The sequence below is a fragment of the Alexandromys fortis genome, unplaced genomic scaffold (assembly GCF_014885135.2).
Source record: "Alexandromys fortis isolate MF-2015 unplaced genomic scaffold, M_Fortis_MF-2015_v1.1 scaffold_65, whole genome shotgun sequence".
In the NCBI taxonomy this organism is placed as follows: domain Eukaryota; kingdom Metazoa; phylum Chordata; class Mammalia; order Rodentia; family Cricetidae; genus Alexandromys; species Alexandromys fortis.
The window spans coordinates 1,451,001-1,473,795 of record NW_026067986.1 but is presented as its reverse complement, the minus strand read 5'-3'; the positions used below and the strand labels follow the sequence as shown (position 1 = coordinate 1,473,795).

Here is a 22,795-nt window from a genome sequence, read left to right as displayed (position 1 = left end):
AAAAAAAAAAAAAAAAAAAAAAAACCAGAAAAATAACAAAAGAATCAATGATCATTCCCTAACTGACTAAAATGGTTGAGTTTTCCTGAAACTATTGAACATCTTAGTAGTTGTAATGTTTGAGAAAAACAAGAAGAATTGAGAAGTCCCTGGGATCATTTAGATGAAAGTGTGAACTCAATTTTAATACTATACTTACAAAACACAGGGTTATTTTTTTCACCCTCTTGCTTTTCATAAACATGTCTTATAAATCCTGAGTAAGATTGCTGTCTATTTGTAGTTTCTGAGATTCAGTTCCCATCCATGAAGGCGGATCGACCAACGCCAGTGTTTAATCGTACGGCTGCAGTCCCATGGGCAGGGGCGTGGCTTCTGAACCTAGCTATTCTAGATGCACACCGTGGTTCTCAGCCGCTTCGTCACACAGGCTTCTCACAGGTACTTCAGTCTTCGTTTCCAGAGGCCCCTCTATCTGAGGACTGTCTCTTCCCAAAGCCCAGAAAAGCTCCGGGCACTTCCACTAGGTCCACGTTTCACAGGAGAAGTCGCCACATGCATCCATAAAATGCAGTTCAAAAGGAAAATTTGCGGGTAGCAAATTTCAACACACATAAAACCCAGAACCGTGACCCGACAAGGACCAAAGAGCTACTGAAAACTGTTAAACATACTTCTAGTCAAAGAATAAAATAAACCATCCTATTTTTAACCTGAGAACTCAACTTTGAGTTAGACTCAGGACAATGCTAGAACTCCTCTAGCCTGCAGCTCTACACACTTCTGTTTCTCCCGCGCTCAAGCCCCAAAGGCCTGCAAATCAGAATCAGGTGCCCCGCGCCTTGGTCCCAATATGCCCTGTGAGTTGCTTCTCTGTTACTACGACTGGTGATTTAAGAGGGGAAGGATTTATTCCGGCTCATGATTTGAGGGTGCAGACCGTCGTGACGAGGGCACCACGGCAGCAGGAGCGTGAGGTGACTGATTGCCCGGCAACAACGGTTAGGAAACAGCGGTGACTGCTGGGGCCCTAGAGCTTAGTCCTTATTAGGTAAAGGCTTGATCAGATAATAAACAAAATGTTTCTAACAGGGAACGTGGCTTGACGGTACATAACTGCAATCATCTGCCCACTTGGAAGGTAGAGGAAAGAGGACCTTGAATTCAAAGTCATCCCCAGCTGCCTAGCAAGTTCGAGGCCAGCCGGGGTTACGTGAGACCCTGTCTCAAAGAATATGCACTTCTACCTAACACTGTACTAAAGCCAGAAATGTAATTGGGAACTCAAAGGAGAGAATTCTTCATTGGTTGGCATTCTTTGTCATTTTTTGTTGGCGTCCTCACTCTTAGCCCTACCCCTGCCTGCCCCTGCCAGCCCCAATGTTCTCTCACTGGCCTGTACCCCCTAATAAGAAGGCATTGTTTGCTCAGGTTGAGTCACCCCACGGGAGCAATGGCTCTCAACTGGGCCAAGTGGCCCCCTCCACTTGCAGAAGGCATCTGGGTATTTCTGATCGCTGACCAGGTGCCACCAGACACCCTCCAGTGCAGCGTACAATCTAGACCAAGATGTCACCAAGGCCACTAGATCATTCTGCAGGATCCAGAAGGGCTCCATGCTGTGTGTCACCTCCAAATCATGCATTTATCCCAAATGCAACTGTACTGAGAGGCAAGGCCTAAGGGAAGGCATTTAGTTGACTAATGTCCCACACTCATGAGTGTGAGCTAATGTCAGTACAAAAGGCCTAGAGGCTTTTCATTCAGTCTTGTGTTCTCGTTCCCTTCTGCCCTTCCGCTACAACACGGGATGGAGCAGGAAAGGCCTGTGGGCTCCTTAATCTTCGACTTCCTAGCTTCCAGAACTGTAAGAAGTCTTCCTTAGAAACACTGAGTCCCTCTGGTCCCCTGTCCCAGCAAAAGAAAGAGGATAGATACTAGGGATTGGAGAAAGAGATGACCCCACAGACGGAGACCACAGGTACTTCATTCACTACTGGCTCCAACTCATTTCTCTGCTGACCAGCATCCCTGGTCCGGATGTGTGGCTTCTGATGGCCTCAAACTGTCCATGTTGTCAACACTCAAGCCGAGTCCCCAAGTTTTCAAAATAAATAAATTAGGTGCTGAATTCTTGAAAGATCTGTAATTGAGCTAGAAATGTCTGAATTTTTAAGAAACCTTGACAGAAAGAAGTGACTTTTGCCTTTTTCCAACTTGAGCAAGTTCGCCCTTTGCTTTTGAAACCAGTTTCTCTTTCCTAAGCTCCAGCGCCCCCCAAATTCATACCTGGAGCTCAGCAGAATTTTACTAAAATAATGAGGGCTTTGGGGTGGAAGAAGCCAGCATAAAGTCTAAAAAGGAGCCTTATAGAAGGAAAACCTGTTAAATAAACAAGTAGGGCAGAAATCCGGACTGGCATTCACTGTAAAATTCTATTCGTCTTAGCCACAGCCAGCAGCAGAAGCCATCTAGGTAGCGAAAATGAAATGTGTAGGGGCTGTCTACAGAAGCCCGAAAAGAGAAAAATTAGCTTTTCTGTAACAATGTAAACCGTGTATATTTCACGAGGCTGACAGGAGCAACGTGAAACGGCTCCTCCAAGGCCGCACCACCAGCCAGCTTCTGTGAATACGTAATTCTGGGAACAGCTGGAAACCAATATTTTTCCCCTGTTAGCTATTCATGATGTTTCTTTCCCTGGCTATACTACTGTCAGAACCAAGTGTCACCCGTCCACCCTTCACTGGCTGGGGAAATGGCAACCCGTCGACGGTTTGCGAGGGTGAGTTTCCACACGAGAGGAGGGACAGTGTTCACCGTAGCTGAAAGGGTCCTAGTGAGTTTACAACACACTTTTGCTGAGTAGAAGCCCCTTCCGTCGTCACGTTCGCGCTTTCAATTCAGTATTTAACCAACATCAGTACCAGTGTGGAGTAAGCCTATTCAAAGGAGCTGAAGGTGTAATACAGTCTTCTATAAGACAACCGCCCGTTCATGGTGTTAGCTTTTAGGGAACACTTTACCACCACAGGACTTTGTATATATTCAAAATGCTACATCAAAAGATTTCTCAGGCCAAGTTAAATATGCTTGTGAGCCAATCCCTTCTTTAGAAATCAAGGCAGTTCCACCACATTTAACCAGACACAGGTTGAGTGGATAAACTTGCTAAGGAGGTAGTAGGGGAAGACAGGCCAAGGTTAGGGAGCCGTGGCCCCACCTACTCCAGCCCTGGGAGCTGTGTGTCTCTGAACTACTGTGATGACTTCACCAGAACTATCACTCGGACTGTGGTTGCTAATGGCAACTGATCATTAGCACATCCCTCCTTCTCCAGATAGCAGGAACCTTGCAGGGTCCGTCAGAAATCCGCGCCTGCGTCCCTGAAGGTCTTAGATGTTCTGATCCACGGCCAGGGGCTGCCTCCAAGTGTGTGGAAATGTGCTGCCGACCCCCTGGGTACCGGACACCTACAACTGCAGAAGAGACCATCGAGGTCTCGCTTGAGAAGGACAATCCTACTTCAGTACAGTCCTACAGAAAGTCTTTCCCGCTGTTGAGCGAATTCCCAAGCTTTATGCCCATGTCTTCCCTCTGGCAAGTAGACGCCGGGGCTGGGATGATGGAGTGTGCTCATTCCTGTACAGGATAACTAGAAAAGACTTCCTTATTGATGATGCTGTTCTGAAACTAAAGTAAACATATCATAGGAAAATACTCTGTGATCTAGAGTACGTGTCAACACAACCAAAATAAATCCATTGTTAGGTCAGCCTCCAGCTTTTCACTTCACAAGAAACCGGATTTGACCAGGACCAACCAGTTTCCAACAAGAAGTTCCGGATGGGCACATTTTTCTTCGGGTGAATAATGCCCACACGTCTTCTCGACAAAAGTCACTGCCTCCTGACCCAGACACAGGAAACGACTTTTCAAACTACACACTTTTCCTTTTTGCATTTTTCCTTCTTCCAATCCAGGAAAGCACTGACTGTGGTGAGCTGCCCACTCTTGTTGCAGTCTTAAATAAAGCATTTTAAGGACAAAGAAGAAGTAAAACATTTTTTTAAAAACTATTTTTTCCCACAAAAGGCAAAGGCAACATCCGGGGAACTGTTCTCAAGCAATAACACTCTAGCTTTCTGAACTTGGCCTTAATTGTTTGGATCCGTGGACCTAGCCACGACCCCACCCTTGCTGCACAGGACCAGCCCCAAATGCATTCTTACCTTTATTTCCTTTTCTAATAGTGGAGGGGACGACACCCACTCCTGCGTGAAGGGCAAAGAGCAACTTGTGGAAGCTGGTTCTCTCCTACCCCGTGGGCTGAGCGAGGTGATCAGCCTTGGTGGTGGCGGCGCCGGTGCCACGAGCCGTCTCTCCTGTCCTTCTAGCGCATCCTTCACCCACGGCCCTCTTGTGTTCTGACAAAGGCTAGGTGTGCTGTATGCAGCCACGTCCTCGGATTACCTGCTGTGAGACAGGGAGGCTATTGATGGATTCGCCCATGATCAGTCTTCAAAAGTTCCCTTTCCTGGTTATGTGTGCCAGTAAATGAGTTAGTGATTCAGAATATCCTAGGTCAGGTAACAAGTGTGATGTCCAAGTTGGTCCCAAGAATGCATTCATCTTTAATTTTCAAATTGCTTGAGTTCTCTAAAATAGCACAGTTTTTAAAGGTGATTAAACAGTTTAAATATTTCAGAATGTCACTATGGATCTTCAATTAAAAGCCTTTCTACTCAGCTAAACCACCTTCTGACAAAGGGACCAGCAGATATTTATTCAAAGTTGGCTTTATTATTTCGTGGATTAGCAAGACAAGAAAGTAATTTTGGAAACACGAAGAGAAAACCTACATAAATTAGTAAGCTCTTAAACTATTGCAGGGAGCCGAGTTTAAATAAGTTGTCACGGAAAATGTCACGGTTTTGTGGAAACATTTTATTTATTTAAAAGAAACATTACACATATACCTGCCTCACTCTTCCAGAGCAATCCAAGTGCATGCCCAGGACCCAAGTAAGGAGCACAGGGCTCTAGAACCATCTTTAACCACTGAAGCACAGAGCACATGACAAGTAGAAACGGATGATCCCGTTACCAAACAATGTGTAAGAGTAAACACACACAATTCAATGTTCATGAAAAAATAGAGGATTAATCAAAATATTTTGTTCAAAACTATGAAATTCAAGTTATATGGAAACTGTGCATAAAACATAGTGTATAAACCAAAGGACTCTTCAATGGTCACTTCTATGAACAAATTAACTTGAGTTAAAAAGTTAAACTTGCTCAACTTCTCTTTTCCAAAGCACTTCTAAACGTGACTATTGAACCATCCCAGAACCCATTCTGCAGCTCCTACCACACGCACCAGGTGTGTCTGAAGACATCTGCTTACAGACCTAGGGGAGCCAGTCCAGGAAAGAGAATGGCCTGATCAAGTGAGAGCCCAAGTCTGGTCTGTAACTGTGTTACTTCCTCTCCCCTTCACTGCGCTCAGGCTGTCTTTGGAGAATAAGCAGCTTGTGGCTGCACACTCCCGCGGAGATGCGCCCAGCCGCCATACAGTGTGGCCAGCACTGGTCCCCTCCATCTGACAGGAACCTATGCCAGGCCTCACTCCCACTGTTGGGCTACAGGAGTAACATCCTAAGAGTGGCCAGACAACCTGTAGTATTACTGCAAAAGGGGAGATGTTTCCAGTGAACACTGCTCGGTCACCTTGACATCAATTAACATCTAAATAAAGCTTACATTAAAAGCTAGAAACCAAACTGCACACAGACAACCTTAGGAAAACGCAAAGGAAGTAATCCCACAACTGCCAAGTCTCCTCCTTTACCCCACGTCATGGAACTCATTTTCCCTGTAAACACCCTAAACATCCACTTGGGTTTCCCTTCTGCTGCCAGGAACAGAGCGCACTTGCTGGAACCAGTGTACGGGAAGCCGCGGGACAGACAGGCAGTTTTCAATCCACTTTACCCATCAGGCTGGTCTTCCCTGGTCTCAGTCCGCACACCCGAAGTGATGGACACCTCTGGAGAAGGCTGCTGGGGGGAGCTGCCCTGGCTCCCTGCTGAGGGGGTGGGCGGGGAAGGCCCCAGACACAGTGGAGTCCTCCTCAGCTTGATCACTCGGGGAGGCAGAGACTTCTTGTCAGAGAGGAGCACCTTGGCAGGCGGTGGCTGTGTGGCTGGGTTCTCAGCATTCTGGGCGTGAGGGGAAGCAGGAGCATGCCCGGATGCCCCAGTGGCCACAGGGCACTGGGCTGCCTTTCCATAGCTGCCTCTCCGAGACCAGCTTGCTGTGGCCTGAGAGGAGATCTGGGCAGCACGGACAGGCGACACTCTCACAGAAGCAGAGTTCTTGACTTTAATTTGGGTGCTTGTGGAAGGGCCCAGAAATCTGACCTGCGTAGGACCAGCCTTGCAGTTCACACCTTCGTCCTCCTCACCTAGGGTTGGCAGCCGCCTGGAAACACAGAAGTATTCATTTCAGCACTTCCGCTTTGGGGAGCACTAAAGAGCAAGTCTCCAGAGTTCATGTTCAGGCATAAGTTTACAGACAGCAACCCGCCTCCTCGCTCACTCCCACCGAGGACAACTGAAGGGGAACATGTTCACTAGCAACTGCTTCCGTGGCTTTACAAACTGTGGCTTACAGTATTTCCACCAGGGAGAGTCTGGGGTGCTGGGTAGGAACCAGACCACACACCACTCTGTGGGGACCCACAGAGTAACTGAGAATAGGCAGTGCTTTTTTCCAAGAACTTCAGAATTTACACGCTTAATGACAAAGGGGGTCTGCAGCCCTTGTGACACAGAGAGGCCGGCAGGGCCTCAGGAAAGGGGCTACTAAATGGTACGGCTGTATTTGCCGGCCACCGTTGTCCTGACACCCAGAGAGCCTGTGTGCCATGGGGCACATCTGGGTCCTGCTATGAGAGTCAAGCCCACTCTGAAGCTAGGTATTTTTGAATATGGAAAGTATTGAACACATTACCCAGAGTCCTGAACTCAATCAACCATTCATTATAAACAGCCTACAGGGAAAACACTGCCAGAATGGACCTTAAAACTCCTGACCGCCCTGCCTGTTCTGTCCTGAGACACGTCTGAACACACAGGGAGCAGGGGCCTCCCGGAGCACTTCCTCTCCACGGTCTGGGGGCTAGAGGCAACTACAACATGGTGAACACTTGTCCTTGGAAACAGAATCGAAGTCAGGTTTTATGAAAATTTCCATATATAGCTTAGAATGCTACTACACTCAACTTTAAAACCTCACTGAACAAAGGAATACATGGCTTTCACTGTCTTGTCTACCATCAACAATGCTTCCTAAAATCCCAGAGAAAAGATCACTGACAAAGAGGGAGGTCACCATCAGCCATTGCCCCTGCTTCGCTGTCTATTTAACTAGACTCTCCACGAAGGTACAATCACCGTTAGAGTAAAATACTTCTTTGTTTGGGGGACACTGCCAGTAGGGTATGCGCCATTATCCCTGGCCTCCACCTACAAGATGCCACAGGAGATTTCAAGTGTCTAGCCTAACGACTCTTCACTACTGCCAATGAAGCCCAATTTCACATCTGTGGGGAGACAGCAGCCCCAGGGTCAGCACAGCTCTTACAGCCGCCTTCTCCAACAAGAGCATAGGGCACATCACAACTAGAGGAGAGTCCCTACTTCTCCATAGTGGCGGTAACTTTACTTCACAACTCGAGGAGAGCCCCTACTTCTCCACAGTGGTGGTAACTTTACTTCACAACTCGAGGAGAGCCCCTACTTCTCCACAGTGGCGGTAACTTTACTTCACAACTCGAGGAGAGCCCCTACTTCTCCACAGTGGCGGTAACTTTACTTCACAACTAGAGGAGAGTCCCTACTTCTACACAGTTGTGGTAACTTTACTTCACTGACATGTATAACAACACCCGCGCAGGTGGTTAATCAGTTTAGTGAAGTCAAGAGTTATTTCCACGGTGGCAAATCTTAGCAGCTACAGCTTTAAAAACACAACAGAATCACAGATAACCTCTTTCGGATGGGGGCCATATGACGCAGGCTTCCATGCAACGGCTGCTCTTCCAGAGTCCAGCACTCTATCAGCTCGTGAGGCACACGCCAGTAGCTTACACCTTCAAGATAAAAAGAGAATTAAGAGCCATGGGTGAACACTGGCCATCCAAGACTGTGCAGCAACCATCTGTAGCTTGTTCCTGTCAGGTGATGGATGGAGGTGCTCACAGCATGAATAGGAGCTCACTAGTGGCCCCAGGACGGCAGAGGGAGACAGGGCTCTGCGCTGCCTCCTAGAAAGTGACTGAGTGTACACTGGCTTTAAGGGTAGCGGCTCTGACCCTGTGTCTAAATCCCACTGTCACTTACTAATGTGACCTTGGGAAAGTTACTTTCTCATCATAAGTTTTATTTCCTCGGTGAAATGCTAATTATCACAGCATGTACCCTGCATGGCTGCTGTGGTCTTAAGTTAATAGCCATGAAGTCCTTAGAACACGTTAAGCACTCAGCCTCCTCAGTGCTCAGTGTTCAGGAGTGAGGCACGCATCCAGTCAATTCCACTCTTTGTCCATTTGTTCTCCTTTTTCATATGTATTTTACTTTGTGTGAACATGGACATGGACATGGCGCAGTCTCCACCGGGGTCAGAGGACAAGGTCCAGGAGTCAGTTCCTTCCTTCCACCTCGTGGCTTCTAGGACGAAAAGCACCGTTGCCTGCTAAGCAGACTTCTTGGCTTACACCTTCTGCTCAGGTCAGAAGCACTGGCAGCTCCACCGCAGGTCTACGTAAACTCTGACTAAGCAGGGACACTCAGAGAGCCATCCTTGAAGTCACTGAGCTATCAACAGGTGACAACATCTAGCACCTCATGCGTGGGTGTGAAGACTGGAAAGCAGGCTCCTTGACATCTATCCCCTTATGACAGACAGCTGACACCCTGGAAGAGAGGGGCCGGAGGAGGAGCGAGGGGAGGGCAGGCCACGGGCTGGAGGCCATGAAACGTAAGAACGGCACTGTACCTTTTCCTTCCCAGGCATCAAAGGCATCCATCATTTTCTTCAGCTCGGCTACTGAGTAATAGCTCCAAATGTACTGAACATTATTTCCCGCCTCTCTAGGAACATTCAAAAATGGAATGAAAATCTACTATTTATGTATGGATGTGTCTGTTTATATCCGGCTAACATATGCTCAACAAATACTTGATAAGCAAGTTACAAAACATCTAGGCACCATGTTGTTCCTCTGTGACCCTAAGCTTCAAGTGTGCACTCATAACTCTCATCTCAATATATTTCTAATACACACACACACACACACACACACACACACACGCACAGTGGCTCATGTCTTTAATCCCAGCACTTAGGAGGCAGAGGCAGGCGTTCCAGGCCACCAAGGCTATATAGTGAGAATTTGTCTCAAAAACAAACAAAAGGGCAACAAAACAAAACCCGCGACTCTAATTAGAAAAGATCCAACTGTGATGCCACTTCCTCCATCAGGCAGGTGTCTGGGTGTCTGACGCAGAAACACTACTGCCCGGAAAGGATTCAGAAAGCAAGCTCACACGGCTACAAGTTAGTGACGAGCGTGACCAAGTTCACTCTCCCACAGAGCATGAAGACGGCAGAAAATACGGTAAGTGACGAGGACAACCTGTAAGAATTTAACACGTCCAAGCCATGGCAGCTTAGCCCTGACCCTGGGTCAGCAGTGGGCATGGACTCCAGGCTGGCGCTCTGCCCACACTGTGGTTCGGGAGACGCTAGTGTGTGGCTCCTCTTCCGTTCACTCTGAAGACCCAGCATGGGGGCTGAGTGACTGAGAACCACTGTCCTTGACCCTCTGATGGCTCCGGAGGCAGCCGTCCCACAGCCAGGGCTCCGTGCCCTGAGTCGGGCACAGTCTTTCACACAGTGACGATTCCCAGCACGGCTAAGAGATGTGAGACCTGACCTGGTTCTGGACGCACCTTTTGAAGATGCTTTTGCTGTGCATCCTTCCGCCCAGCTGCTTGTCCATGGCATCGGTCCCGTCGGCCTTTGTGGCATAGACACCGATAACCCTGCTCTCACAGCTGGCGCCAGATGTGTTAAGGTAGTGGAGAACCCAGACTGTCGGTTTACTGCAGACTAGGCCGTACGAGTCACAGAAGTCTGTCAAAGCCTAGAGCAAATATGTATATAAACTGAGACTTAAGTATGGAACACGAGATAAATGTGCTGTATTACTTACATGTAAAGCTAAAATTTGAGCTGGTCATAAAGGGAAATAAGAAGACCATCAATTCTGACTTAGTCTATAAACATAAAGGTAATGAATTAATTGGAGGGAGGTTTTTTTTTCTTTGTAACAACAAAAACCTCCACAACTTTAGAGAGAATACTTTTCCAAAGAGTTTCTCTTCTATCTCTTTTTTTGACTTGCCAGCATCACTTTTGATTTTAGTCTTCATATAGAAACTAAAAGTCAGCTCTCCACCTTCCTTATTAGAACGCCTTCTCAAACTTCTCACTTAGCCTCCGTTTTTCTTTCTATTCTCTGGCCCCACGACTGGTCCTTATTCCCACTCCAAATTCCAACTACGGATAAGCAGATTAACTTGTCCTTCTACACTGTAGGGCTGCTATGGTGCGGCCCAGCAGGGTCTGAACTCATCTGCACTCACACGCTGTCACTCATTCACTGGCACAGTCAGGACCCACTGTCTGCTGAGTCCACTGACAGATGAGCAGGCAGCGCAAAGATGACACCTGCGCTACTACTCACGCGGGCTGGCGCTTTCATTGAATACGGCTAAACACTGATCTTTAACATTATGTGTGCACCTATGTGAACCCCAGACTACACTGTGAACTGTTCTAGGGCGAGAACTGGACTCCATTTCTTGGTACTCCACACAGCCCCTGTACAACGCCATGCACGCCACAACTTTTGAAATAAATGAGCTTGATGCAGGTACACTTTATCCTTTTTAATACGAATCAGGAGCCGAGGAGTACAGAGCTGTGATTCAGAAGATGAACGCTAACCCGCTCTAATCTTCCTGCAGGGCTTTCTTACCCCATTCTCTAGTTTGGTAAGTAGCATTATCAAGACTATCACTTGGCAATTAAAAGTCCTAAACCTCAATAGCAGAATCCATACACCCATGCAAATTCCTAAGGGATTCTGTGCTGCAGTCCCGATAACCAACCCGTCCGTCAGTCTGTCCTGAGCTGACACCGGAAGCTAAAGCTCAAATCAGTGCATAGCAACTTTCAGGATCAACAACTGACAAGAGAAATAATTTTCTTATGTGCTAAATAGCCACAAATACAATACCTATTAAAAGAACATGGATAACAAAACTTTCAAGTCTTGTAAGTATCTTTAAAATGTGGTATAAAGTAAAACCGTCTTTTAAGAAAGATTTGCTGATCTCAAAGTGAATTCAGCATATCTTCATTTACAAACTGCTACACTCCCTAAGTCAGGTAAGAGCTTATTATTAGCAGAACAATTCTTGTAAAAACAAGTTATCTTAGTAAATAAAATAATACCATTGCACCCTCATTAATGACATTATTTCTCTAATTTAAAAAGAACTTCAGAAACCAAGTGTAGTGGTGTGTACTTTTAATCCCAGCACTCAGGAAGCAGAGGCAGGTGGATCGCTGTGAGCTCAAAGCCAGTCTGGTTTACAAAGCCAGTTCTAGGCCAGCCAGGGCTACAGAGCAGGACCCAACCTCAAAATAAAAACAACGATTTCAGAAGAATAGTTCTATCTAAAAGAATAAAAAGTGTTACATCTTCAGTACGGTATATATAATAAAGCTTTTTTTTCCCTAGAATTAATCTTGGACTCTCACATTAAGAAGCGTGTTCAAAAATGATCACAAACTGCCTCACGCTCGGTATGTGACATCACAACTATGCAGAATAATATACTTCTTTGTGCATAATAAACATGTATTTTAAAACTTGAGAAAATGCCAAGACCTTTTTAAGTTCTATATTTGACCTTAAAGAATATGTCTCCATTTCATTGGCCAAGTGGTCAGACAGGCTGTACGGATAAGGGATGCCAAAATAATCGGCCTCTTCCTGCAGGGCGGCTCGGGTCTGCTCATCCGAGGGAAGCTGCACTTCTCCATGGAGATAATCCAGAATGTACTTAAACAGCTGTCCATCGCGGTCGATGACGCACGCCCCTGGAAGACAGTCCCGAGACAGTCAGGCAGACCCATCAGCAATCTGGACGCTCCATGTCTCAGCCACACACATCAGCTCCCACCCACATGCACACACAGCTGGACCAAGCACAGAGCCCAGCATTGACTCTACGGTGGCTGCTCTGTCAACTATAGGACAGCTGCTTCTCCAGGGAAACATGCTGTCTTCCCTGAAGAACACAGAGAGAAGCTAGTGTGCGGTCAGCCTCAGTACCATCACCCGGAATGCCACAGGAAAGCATCAACTTTCAAAACACAGTCATCCCCATCCTTAGGTCATGGTTGGCCTTTTCTCCAACTCACTCCTTTGCCTCTGTGCAGGAGCAGCACCACAGACTTCAGAAATTGCTATTTAATCTCTCTATGAATCTCCATACAGTCCTAGTGAGCTCGGTAATTAGTGGGCTAATATGATACGTTCTAACACAACTAAGAAAAGGACTTTACAACAGGGCCCCACTTAGACGAATATGCACACTCATGCTCCAGACTTTGCACATTTACCGGATTCATCTGTTTTCAGAGGGAAACGCCCGCTGAACATGGATGCTAGCATGGAGTCCTTAAAGCGGCACAGAGAGTCCCGCCGGGCCGTGTAAATGCAGCCGCCCACATTCAGACGAAGAATATCTAGCAGCTCTTCTGCTTGGGGGCCTGCCATTGTTCCCTTGGACACCTAAAGTTTTGACGGACGCTCTCACACACTTCGAAACAATCACAGTCGTCCCAGATGTCTGTAGAAACAAAGGACAAACAAAGGAAAATAAATGGATAAGATAATATAGTTTAATGTAGTTTAAACAGATTCTATTCTGTGTGATAGGAAAGGCATCCGCAATGCACTAAGCTGGGGACATTTGCATCTGAGGATTTATAAATATCCAGCGACTATAAATCACAGTTGATAAAATAACTAATGATCATACAAGGCAAGGCACAGTCCAGCACATGGAAAGCAAAGACAAGACATGCTTGTGATCTCTGGCACTGGCATGGGTTTTGAACAAGTCTGAAGAAACCATCTAGACTGACGAGATGGGCGTGGAACACAGGGAACCGCAGGGCTTTACCAATTACAACCTCTGGTGCTTGGGTCAATCGATTGTCTTAATTTTCTTGTTCCCTTATATATAAAATTGAGGCAGCAACGGTCCACAAATCTCCTGAGAAGCAGTTAAGGTCACACACACACACACACACACACACACACACACAAAAAAAACATGTGGCACAAAATCAGAACGCAGCAAATGACGAATTCTACACGGTGGCACAAGTTTCCCGGAAGGTACAAGCTGAGGGACTTGAGACAAACACTGAAGATATGGAACTGCCAATAACTGTGATCCTGAAATTGTAGCTAATTATATAACTAGGTAATGTATCCTTTATTAACTGGGATCAGAACTGTGTTCACGTCATGGCTCCTGGTTGAGATCATGAGGCTTTTCTTGCAGAGGACCTGGGTTCAATCCCCAGCACCATATGGCTCAGGACTGTCTGTAACTCCAGTTCTAAGTGATCTGACGCCCTCGTCTGGCCTCTGCTGTCACCGCGGTCACCGCATGCACATGGCGCACAGATAGATACAGATGCAGGCAAAATACCTACATACACAAAAATAAACAGGATGTCCACAAATGAATTCTATTTATACGGGTAGCCAGACTGCTCTAGACCTACAGGTGACAGCTTGTCAGTCATCTGGCTCTTAAATTCTAAAACGGCCAACGCTTTGGGGTCGTTCTTTTATAAATTTCTTTATCCATTCCAAACATTGTTAACAAATGACCATGGTTCTCTACGGAATCTGAAATGGGTTGGAAACATGTACTCTCGCCATTAAGAATCTGAAGTATCTAAACTTTCACAGAATGTCTTAAGGTGGCTGCCAAAGTTTTACTAACGGATCAACTGAAATCCTTCCTCAGAGACACCAACTTCACCAAATGCCAATAAAACGGGAGGAGAGCACTAGAGCCGGAGGAAAGCCAACCGACAAAAAGCATTAGGAATCCAACAAGCTTCAGTCTTCCAAAGACCAGTTACTTGTAGTGGCATTTCATTTGTATTCTAATAAACAAAGCTTGCCTGTAGACCAGAACGCAAAACAGACATACTAGTCGGCCACACAGGCCAGGCAGTGGTCGCGCACGCTTTTAATTCCAGCACTAGAGGAATATAAGGCGGGATGAGACAGAATTTGCTCCTTCAGTCTGAAGATTACAAAGACCTAAGAGCTTTCTAGTAGTTGGCTGCTTTGCTTCTCTGATCTTCAGGTTGAACCCAATATCTGTCTCTGGGTTTTGATGATTCACGCTACACTTACTGAGGTGACCTCTTGCTGCCTCAAAGTCCCGGAGCTGCCCGCAGTTACCTGCTCCCTACGATCCTATTTTTCCTGTTCCTAGATTAGTCTCATTTATCTCTTGCAAGGGCACTAGACGCTGCGAAGAGAACTAGACAGACATCACCTAACACACAGTAAAGACTTGATCACACAAGAATCCTTGTCCCTACAAACAGATGACAACACTGGGCAATGGAGTCACTGGTTTGTGCAGCAGCCACACGAACTTGCCTGGGAGCCAGAGATAACCTAGGGCAGCCGGGTGAACCTGGGGGATGCACCCACAGTCCACCCTACCTCCGGGGCTCCCGCTTTCGGCCCTGCCCTCACTATCAGCTGCCCAAGGCCGATCCCGGGGAGGGCACTGCTCAGATGCACCCCCTGGGGCCCCCTGTGGTGTGAAGACCCTCCGCACCGAACCGTCGAGGACGCCAGCCTAAAAGGCACACGCCCCGGCCACGGCAGGATTCAGAGAGCCTGAGAGGCGGAGGATCGGCGGGGAATCGGCGGGCCGGGGACTCCACTCGGAGGAGCACAAATCAAAGGGCTCACGGCCCTGCGCCCAGCCGGACCAAACCGGGCAAGGAGAGCCAGCGAGCTGGGGGCGAGCGGGCAACACCAGGCCCCGCCAGAGTCTTCCTCGGTTCGCGCAGGCGCCGTCGCATCGGAGCGGCCGGGCCTCCCTCGGGACGCACCCAACGCTTCGGGGCCCGAGCTCCGCCACCCACCCGGCGCCCGGGGCCTCCACCCCGGCGGGCGGAGCGGAGCGGCCACCGCCTACTGACCTGCGGCCGCCCGGCCCTCGGCACAGCCGCCCGAAGCCGCGGGGCCGGACCCGGAAGTGAGCCGTCGTCGCCCGCTCCTCGCGGCGCCCCCGTGCGGTCCCGACGCGCAGTGCGCCGGAAGGGAGGAGGGAGGGAGGCCACGCCCTGGTTCGCCCCGCCCCCAGAGCATAGGCCACGCCCCAAAGCACCATGCCCCGCCCCCGGCTCCTCTGATGGACAAGGATAGGTGCCTCCATTCATAAATCTATATCTTGGATGTTGTCGTTTGCATAGGGCGTGGCTTGCAAAAACTTTTCTCACTCGGGATTCTTCAATTTAGTCTGTGACAACTGTCAAAGGCGGCAGTTGGTTTCTAGAGATATTTTTTATTAGATCTTTAGAAATTTCGTACCTCGGAATAAGATGCGATTTTTATTCTTGTACAGGTCGTGAAATATTCTTCTTCAAGACGCGCAAATTTTGTCGTAGCACTAAAATATGTAACATCGATTCTTGGGTCATGGGCTGTAGAAAATCAGAATGGCTGCCTCTGTGCCGTACTTTGTGGGAGACACAGACACTAACGACCATCAATCGTTAAAGAGAGTGATAGCTACCTCGGAGCAGCGTCAGGGCGATGTTGGGTTGAGACCAAATCCTGAATGGAGAGTCCCTTACCGATATGGGGAACTTTAAGCCGAGAGCTGAAAATGAGAGCTAGTTCGGAGTTTACGTGTTGAAGAGACGCTTTGACAATATTTTTGGGAAGAGAGAGAATGGGTGGAAGGTCATTGCGGCACAAAAGAACTTGGAAATCTGTAGCAAGAAAGGAAGCTAGGCTATTTGAAGCTGTGTGAGAGCAAGGACGATACGGAAAATTAAACATGGCAACTAGAACGGAACAGAACAGTAGTAGCCAAAGCTATGGTGATGGCAACGGGGTTACGGATTGTCTTTAGCAGGGGATTACAGCTATTCCTCCATCCCCAGCTCAAGTGACCTTAGGAGATGCTAGTGAAATATGAAGTAAAAGCCTGATTGCAATGGGACTCTGCTGTGCAGCTTCTATAAGGTTGCCATCCATGACAGGGCAGGACTTGGCCGTTACCTACTGTCAGCTCCATGGTTTTCTATCAGTGTGCCCACTGCACTCCATGCAGACATATTAAAAGGATTGCAAGTAGAAGAATTCATTATATGTATTATATTTTCAACAAAATCACAGAAGAAAAATTCCCTAACCCCAATAAGGAAATGGGTATATTGTTAGTTAGGACTTTGACGTTGAACGAAATGCACTTTGAATTGTGAGCTGGCCCTGAGTCTACGGGGAGGAGGGGTGGAAAAGCTATGGCTTAAAAGGGATACGTTTGGGTATCCAGTTGACGAGGATTAGATGCGTGGCTGTTAATACTGTCCATTTGAAATGATGCAGAATCGCCTCTCCCTACCTGTGAGCGAGTTCGTAGACCGAGTTTATTGAGGCAGGAAGACCCACCCCTCAGTGTGAGTGGCACCAGTCATGGGCCGGAGTCCTGGACTGAATAAAAAGAAGAAGAAACTGAGCCGAGCCCTCTCTGGGCGTCCTGACTGTGGGTGCAATGAGACCGCTCATCTTAAGCTTTGGTCCCTCGTGACTTCCACACTGCGGTGGACTGTACTCCCAAACTGTGAGCCGAACCCCCTTCTTGGGCCTGCTTCTGCAGTATTTACTACAGCAACGGGGGAAAAACGAAGGCAGGGAATCTGTGGCGAGCCTTGCCCCTTGGCCAAGGCACCCTCTCTGTCTTCTCCACAGATGCTTTACACCACGCAATATCTTTCGCTTCTGTCAGCCAGCCATAATTTGTAACGGAGCAGTTCTACCTCCCAGACTACTACAAATAAGATCAGGTGGCTAAATGAAATAACTACACTGTTTCTGCTTTGTTTTATTGGTTTATTGATCTGCAGTGTCCTTTGCTGGGCTCCGGCTCTCAGAGATCATTTTTCTTCGATGATTTCTCTTTCGGTCATGCTGGTTTGTTAAGGATGATTTCTTTACACGTAGCAAACTCTCCCCACTTTTATACTCCCAGCTTCCTTGGGTGTGTGGGTAGGTGTCTCCAGACAATCGGAATTTAATTGCCTGGAATTCCGCCTGAGGTATAGAAGAGCAGACAATTAATTGCTGAAGGAATCAAGGAGAACTGGGGAAAGGCACTGTCCACCCTCGGGGAGTGTCACAACTAGACCGGGAACTCTGTTAATTTAATTAACAATAATTGAGCCTCATATAAAAACATCACGGGCTACAATACTGCCTTAAAAACTCCAGCCTGTCTTCCCCTTCTGCAGCAGCCCTCAGATTTGCAATGGACACTGTTGTTGCCACACTGGTACCAATAAAAACGTGTTTCTTATATTTTAAATTAAAGCTTTGTCCCGTGGCGTCTTTCCCTGGTGTCCTCATACTCTGCAACACATTCTCGGGTGGCAAAGCGTTTCCTGGGAGGAGACGGAACACACATTTTGACTCACGCCCGCTGGGAACCCATAACAGACCAACGTACGGATACCACCTAAGTCCAGCTGGGTAAACCAGCGAGTTTTATTGTGATATTTACAGAAATGTGGGTGAGGGGCTTCCTACAGGAGCAGAAATGACCCAAAGGCAGCTGCATCACCATAGCCCACCCCAGCATGGGAACCTGCAGCTCACTGCACAGCAGGTAGGCAGCTCAGCAGGCTGGAGAGCGACCGTTCCAGGTGCCTCATTTGGTATAAGCCTCACCCAGGCAGCTCCCCTGCTTTCTGCTTGTTGCAGGCAGCTGCTCTGGTCTCAGTCTTTGCAGCTCTTCTCAGAGAATCCTCTTTGCGTTGGACTTCACTGTCTTCTTGGCATCTCAAATCCCTCAAACACTCGGCGTCTATTGGTTACTCTGGCAGGGAGGGCGTAGTGAATCTGGTCAGTTTCAGGGACTTTCCATTGTTTGCCTTTCTGTTTAAAGAGCTTCCTGCAGGATGCAAGGTTTCAATCTCAGAGGAGACTGTTATACAGTGAATCTGTTATGGCAAGAAAGAGGTAGTAGCTGGGAGCATGAAGGAAGCGATCGCACTGCAACTGAGATCAGAAAGTCAAGAGAAATCAATGCTGGCGTTCTGCCGCCTTCTCCTTTCTTTCCTTTTCCATTCCGTCTAGGATTCCAGTCTAGGGTATGGATGCTGACCACATTCAGGGTGGGTGCTCCCTCCTCGGGTAAGTCTTTATGGGAAACACCATCACAAATAGGCCCAGAGGTGTGTCTCCTAGGTGATTCCAAACCCAGTCAAGCTAACAATCAAAATGATCCATCAAAAGTCTTGTGGGTCTGGGCTTTCTCAGACATTCACCAGGACCGTAAATAAATTTTAGGAAGAAGAGGCTTTTTATTTTAGATACCCGTATCCCGTGTGGGAGTAGGACTTCACCTGGGCACATTCCCAAGATGCAGCAAAGATTTTCATCCATACTTTTTCCATTTCTTCCTTTGTCGTGCAGAAGCCTTTTAATGTAACGCAGTCCCAATGGCCAACAGTTAGTCTTCTTACTAAAACACCAGAATCCTTTTTAAAAAGTTCTTGCCTAGCAGGGCATCACCACCTTTAATCCCAGCACTTGGGAGGCAGAGGCAGGTAGATCTCTGTGAGGTTGAGGCCAGCCTGGTCTACAGAGTTCTAGGACATCCAGGGCTGTGACACAGAGAAACCCTGTCTCGAAAAACAAAACAAAACAAAAACGTTCTTCCCTATGCCGGTATCTTGAAATATTCCCCCTATGTTTTCCTAAATGGATTCAAGTGGGATCAACGTATTAAAGAAACAAGTCAGACACAGAAAGGCAAATATCACATTTTTCTCATCTGTAGGCACTAGAATTCTTTATAGATCATAAAACCGTTTACACAGACGTACATAACATGAAATCATAAGGAGGACGAGGGGATGGGAGGAAACGAATGGGAGACACAAAGGGAAGAAGGGAAGTGGACAGGACAGGGGTTGAATCCTGTCAAAATGTCCACTATACCTAAATTTGTCATTATGAAGTATAGCACTATGTGTGAGGAACATAAACCAATCTAAAACATGTAAGTGATATTTATGTCAAGATCTAAAGTTTCCTTCTTTATATCTAGGCTTCCTTTGTTCACTGTTATTCCCAAATTTTGTGAAATGGTTTTCACTGTTTTAGCATTTTTCTTTGCAAATTTATTTTTAGAGATGTTTACATATCTCCCTCCCCCAAATGCATTTATAAAGCAAGCTGCCATTTCATAGACTCTTTAAGATGCAGTCATAATAATGCTCAAATGTCCTTAAACGATAAAAATAATGTCAAAACATGACTAATTTATGGCCAATTAAAAGAAAGCTATTTAAAAGTTTTTTTAAAGATTTATTATTTTATTTTATGTAGATAAATATTTGGCCTGCATATATGTATGTGCACCGTATGTGTATCTGCAGAGGCCAGAAGAGGGTATAGATTCCGTGGAACTGAAGTTACAGAGAGTTGCGAGTCACCGTGTGGGCGCAGGGAACCAAACTGGGACCTTTGCAAGATCTACAAATGTTCATAACCTTTGAGCTATCTCTCCAGCTCCCTATTGCATTTTTAATACGATGGACTAAAGCAAAAGTTATTGTATAGTTTCTCTAAATTCTTCATATGCACTATAATCATTTGTGAAGGGAACCAAACTGTCTTGGAAAATAAAGAGGCTCACACATTTTAAAATATAGTTGTGACAGTTTAAAATGCCAGTCTCGCGGTCCTGTTAAAACGGAGAATCACCGCCGCTCTTGCAAGCACAAAATGAGAAAGGATTACAAGAGCAAGAAGCGAGGATCACCACTGGGAGGCAAGGATGCAGAAACTGGACTCAGGCGAGTGATCCCAAGCCCTGACAGAGATTCGAGTTGCCTGGCAACCTTCCGGGTACCGGAACGACGGGCGGCCACGCCCGGCCACGCCCGGCCACGCCCACTCAGCTCTCGCAGCAGCGCGTCCCGCCCCTTCCGGCTTCCACTTCCGGTTATCAGCACGCCTCCGCGCCGCCTCCACGCACTCCGATTGGCTGTGGCGTCGGCCGCCAACCGCCGCGGAGTTTGAATCGGAGGACGGGTCAGCTGGGCGGCCGAGCTCAGGGGCGTGAGGCGGTCTCCCAGGCTGCAGGGACGGTGAGTCGGCGCCGGTGAGGCCGCTGCGGCCGCCGCCACCGGCTTGCAGGTCAGTGCCTTCCCTGAGGAACGGGATCTGGGCCCGGGGCCCCGGGACCGGCGCGCCGAGCGCTCCCGGCGGGCTCGAGCCTCCGGCCGGCTCGGCTCGGATCTGGGACGCTGTCTGGGATGAGATGGAGGATCTTATTCGGGAGCACGGGCGGCGGGGTCTGGTTTTCGGGGAGGGGAGACGCCGGCTGCACGAGAGTGGCCGCGGGGGGGGGGGCGGGGGGGATAACGGAGGAGTCCTGAGTGCGGAGCAGGTAGCCCGGTCCCCTTGTCGGCACCGCACACATCCGTTCGCCCAGCACCTACGAGGGACTTAGCCTTTATTTCCTTGCACTTTGGAGCTGGGACCCTCCCCAAAAGAGTCGTAGCCGTTGCCCGGAATGTTTCGGTGTCTATATCGTACCCCAAGGGGCCTGCTTCTGGCTTCTGTTCGTGCCGCTTGGTGAAGTCACTGATGTAGGAGGTGGGCTGGGCGGTTAAGGGAGACTCTAGTAGAAACACAAGCATTTGGGTGGGCGACAGCGACATTTATGAAGTTAAAGGGGATCGGCTGATGGGGAAGGAAAGTTCCGCTGGCATTTATTTATTTATTTATTTATTTTTGACTGGAGTATTTGGAAAACAGCTGATTTTTTTAATATTAGGTTTCTTTTCGAGTGTGTTTAGGGGTGACAGTTGATTGGCTATGTGCTTTTTTTATAGTCTACTGTTTATGGGTATGTAATCTTTGGTTTTGAATTTTCTGGTCTGGGATTATTTTTTGCCTGTGTTCTTTTGGGTGTTGTTAACCTCTTTAGGTGGGTGTTTTCCTTCTGGTATATAGGGCTATATTTATTTGTATAAATGAAATATATTTATTTGTTTTTTCTCATGAAATGTCTTATTTTCTCCTTCTGTGGTGATGGAAAGTTTTGCGGGTGTAGTAGTCTGGGCTGGCATTCAGAGTCTCCTTTGAGAAGTCGAGTGTGACTCTAATAGGTCTGCCTTTGTATGTGACTTGGTCTTCTTCCTTTGCAGCTTTGAATATTCCTTCTTTGTTCTGTATGTGATGAGGGGACTTTCTTTTCCGGTCCTGTCTGATGTTCTGTATATTTTTTCTGGTCCGGTCCGGTGTTTTGTATCTTGATAAGCATCTCCTTTAGGTTAGGGAAATTTTCTTCTATGATTTTTGTTGAAAATATTTTCTGTGCCTTTGACCTGGGTTTCTTCTTTTTTCTCTGAACCTATTATTCTTAGTTTTGGTCTTTTCATCGTGTCCAGTAGAGACGGACGATGGGGTATTCTGAACATGGAAGGCTCATTAAGAAAGTGACATTTGAGCGAAGGCTTGTGATAGCATGGCTCTAATCTCTGCTCTTCCCTGTAAAGATGCTTGGGATGGTATTAGGTATGGTGTTACCTCGATGAATGAGAATCTCATCCTGAATCCTTAAATCTGCAGACTCGACATAGACAGAATTGCAGGGGCCTGGCTGTCGTCTTCCGGCCTATGTAGGACCAGTTACAAGATGTGCAGAGTTGGAGGAGAATTAGAGGGAGGATGACAGGAATCTAGGGATTCTTGTGATGGACGTGAAAGGCGAACTGAGAGAGTCCTGTGGACTCAAAGCAGGTAGTAGTGGAGCAGCTGAGTCTGTGGCAGGTGACAGGTTTCTATAGGTACAAGCAGGTGGACACAGGAAGGCTCCTGGAAGGAGTGTAGGTTTGGGAGGTCTCCCCCATTTAAACACAAAGATCAGCATCCCTGCACCCCAGCTAAGGGCTCTCTGGTCCGTTTTCTCTGCCCAGGCAGCACTGACCAAGGTCAGCATCCCTGCACCCCAGCGAAGGGCTCTCTGGTCTGTTTTCTCTGCCCAGGCAGCACTGACCAAGGTCAGCATCCCTGCACCCCAGCGAAGGGCTCTCTGGTCCGTTTTCTTTGCCCAGGCATCAATGACTCCTCTGTTATCCTGTGTGATTGTCAGTATTCTAGTCAGATTGCATAATTATGTATCCTCCTGTTCCTATTATGCTGTAAACCTAGTAGACCATAAATCTAGTAGACGTAGCTAAGCTTATAGTTTCCCGTCTATTCTCCAGCCCTCTTCTGCTCCTGTGTTAGTTATTTCTTTTGTGCTCCCGTTAAACCCCTCTTACCTAAAGTTCCACGTTTGCCCAGTAGCAGAACAGT

At 47.5% G+C, this 22,795-nt stretch overlaps 1 protein-coding gene across 5 annotated transcripts; it reads right to left on the bottom strand.

Moving 5' to 3' along the window:
• Positions 1 to 4,892: 4,892 nt before the first annotated feature.
• Kctd18 (potassium channel tetramerization domain containing 18) lies at positions 4,893 to 15,529 on the bottom strand. Of its 5 annotated transcripts, none has more exons than XM_050159302.1 (7): positions 15,397 to 15,529; positions 12,766 to 12,995; positions 12,029 to 12,240; positions 10,020 to 10,213; positions 9,064 to 9,158; positions 8,056 to 8,158; positions 4,893 to 6,486 (listed from the first exon to the last, which is right to left on the bottom strand). In XM_050159302.1, the coding sequence occupies exons 2-7, from the start codon at positions 12,920 to 12,922 to the stop codon at positions 5,994 to 5,996; spliced, it is 1,254 nt and encodes a 417-aa protein (XP_050015259.1). In that variant the 5' UTR covers positions 12,923 to 12,995; positions 15,397 to 15,529; the 3' UTR covers positions 4,893 to 5,993. The 5 variants fall into 5 exon arrangements, with proteins under 5 accessions (XP_050015259.1, XP_050015261.1, XP_050015258.1 ...); XM_050159304.1 differs by having other exon boundaries at positions 15,340 to 15,420; XM_050159301.1 differs by lacking the exon at positions 15,397 to 15,529 and adding an exon at positions 15,027 to 15,333.
• Between the last annotated feature and the right edge of the window lie 7,266 nt (positions 15,530 to 22,795).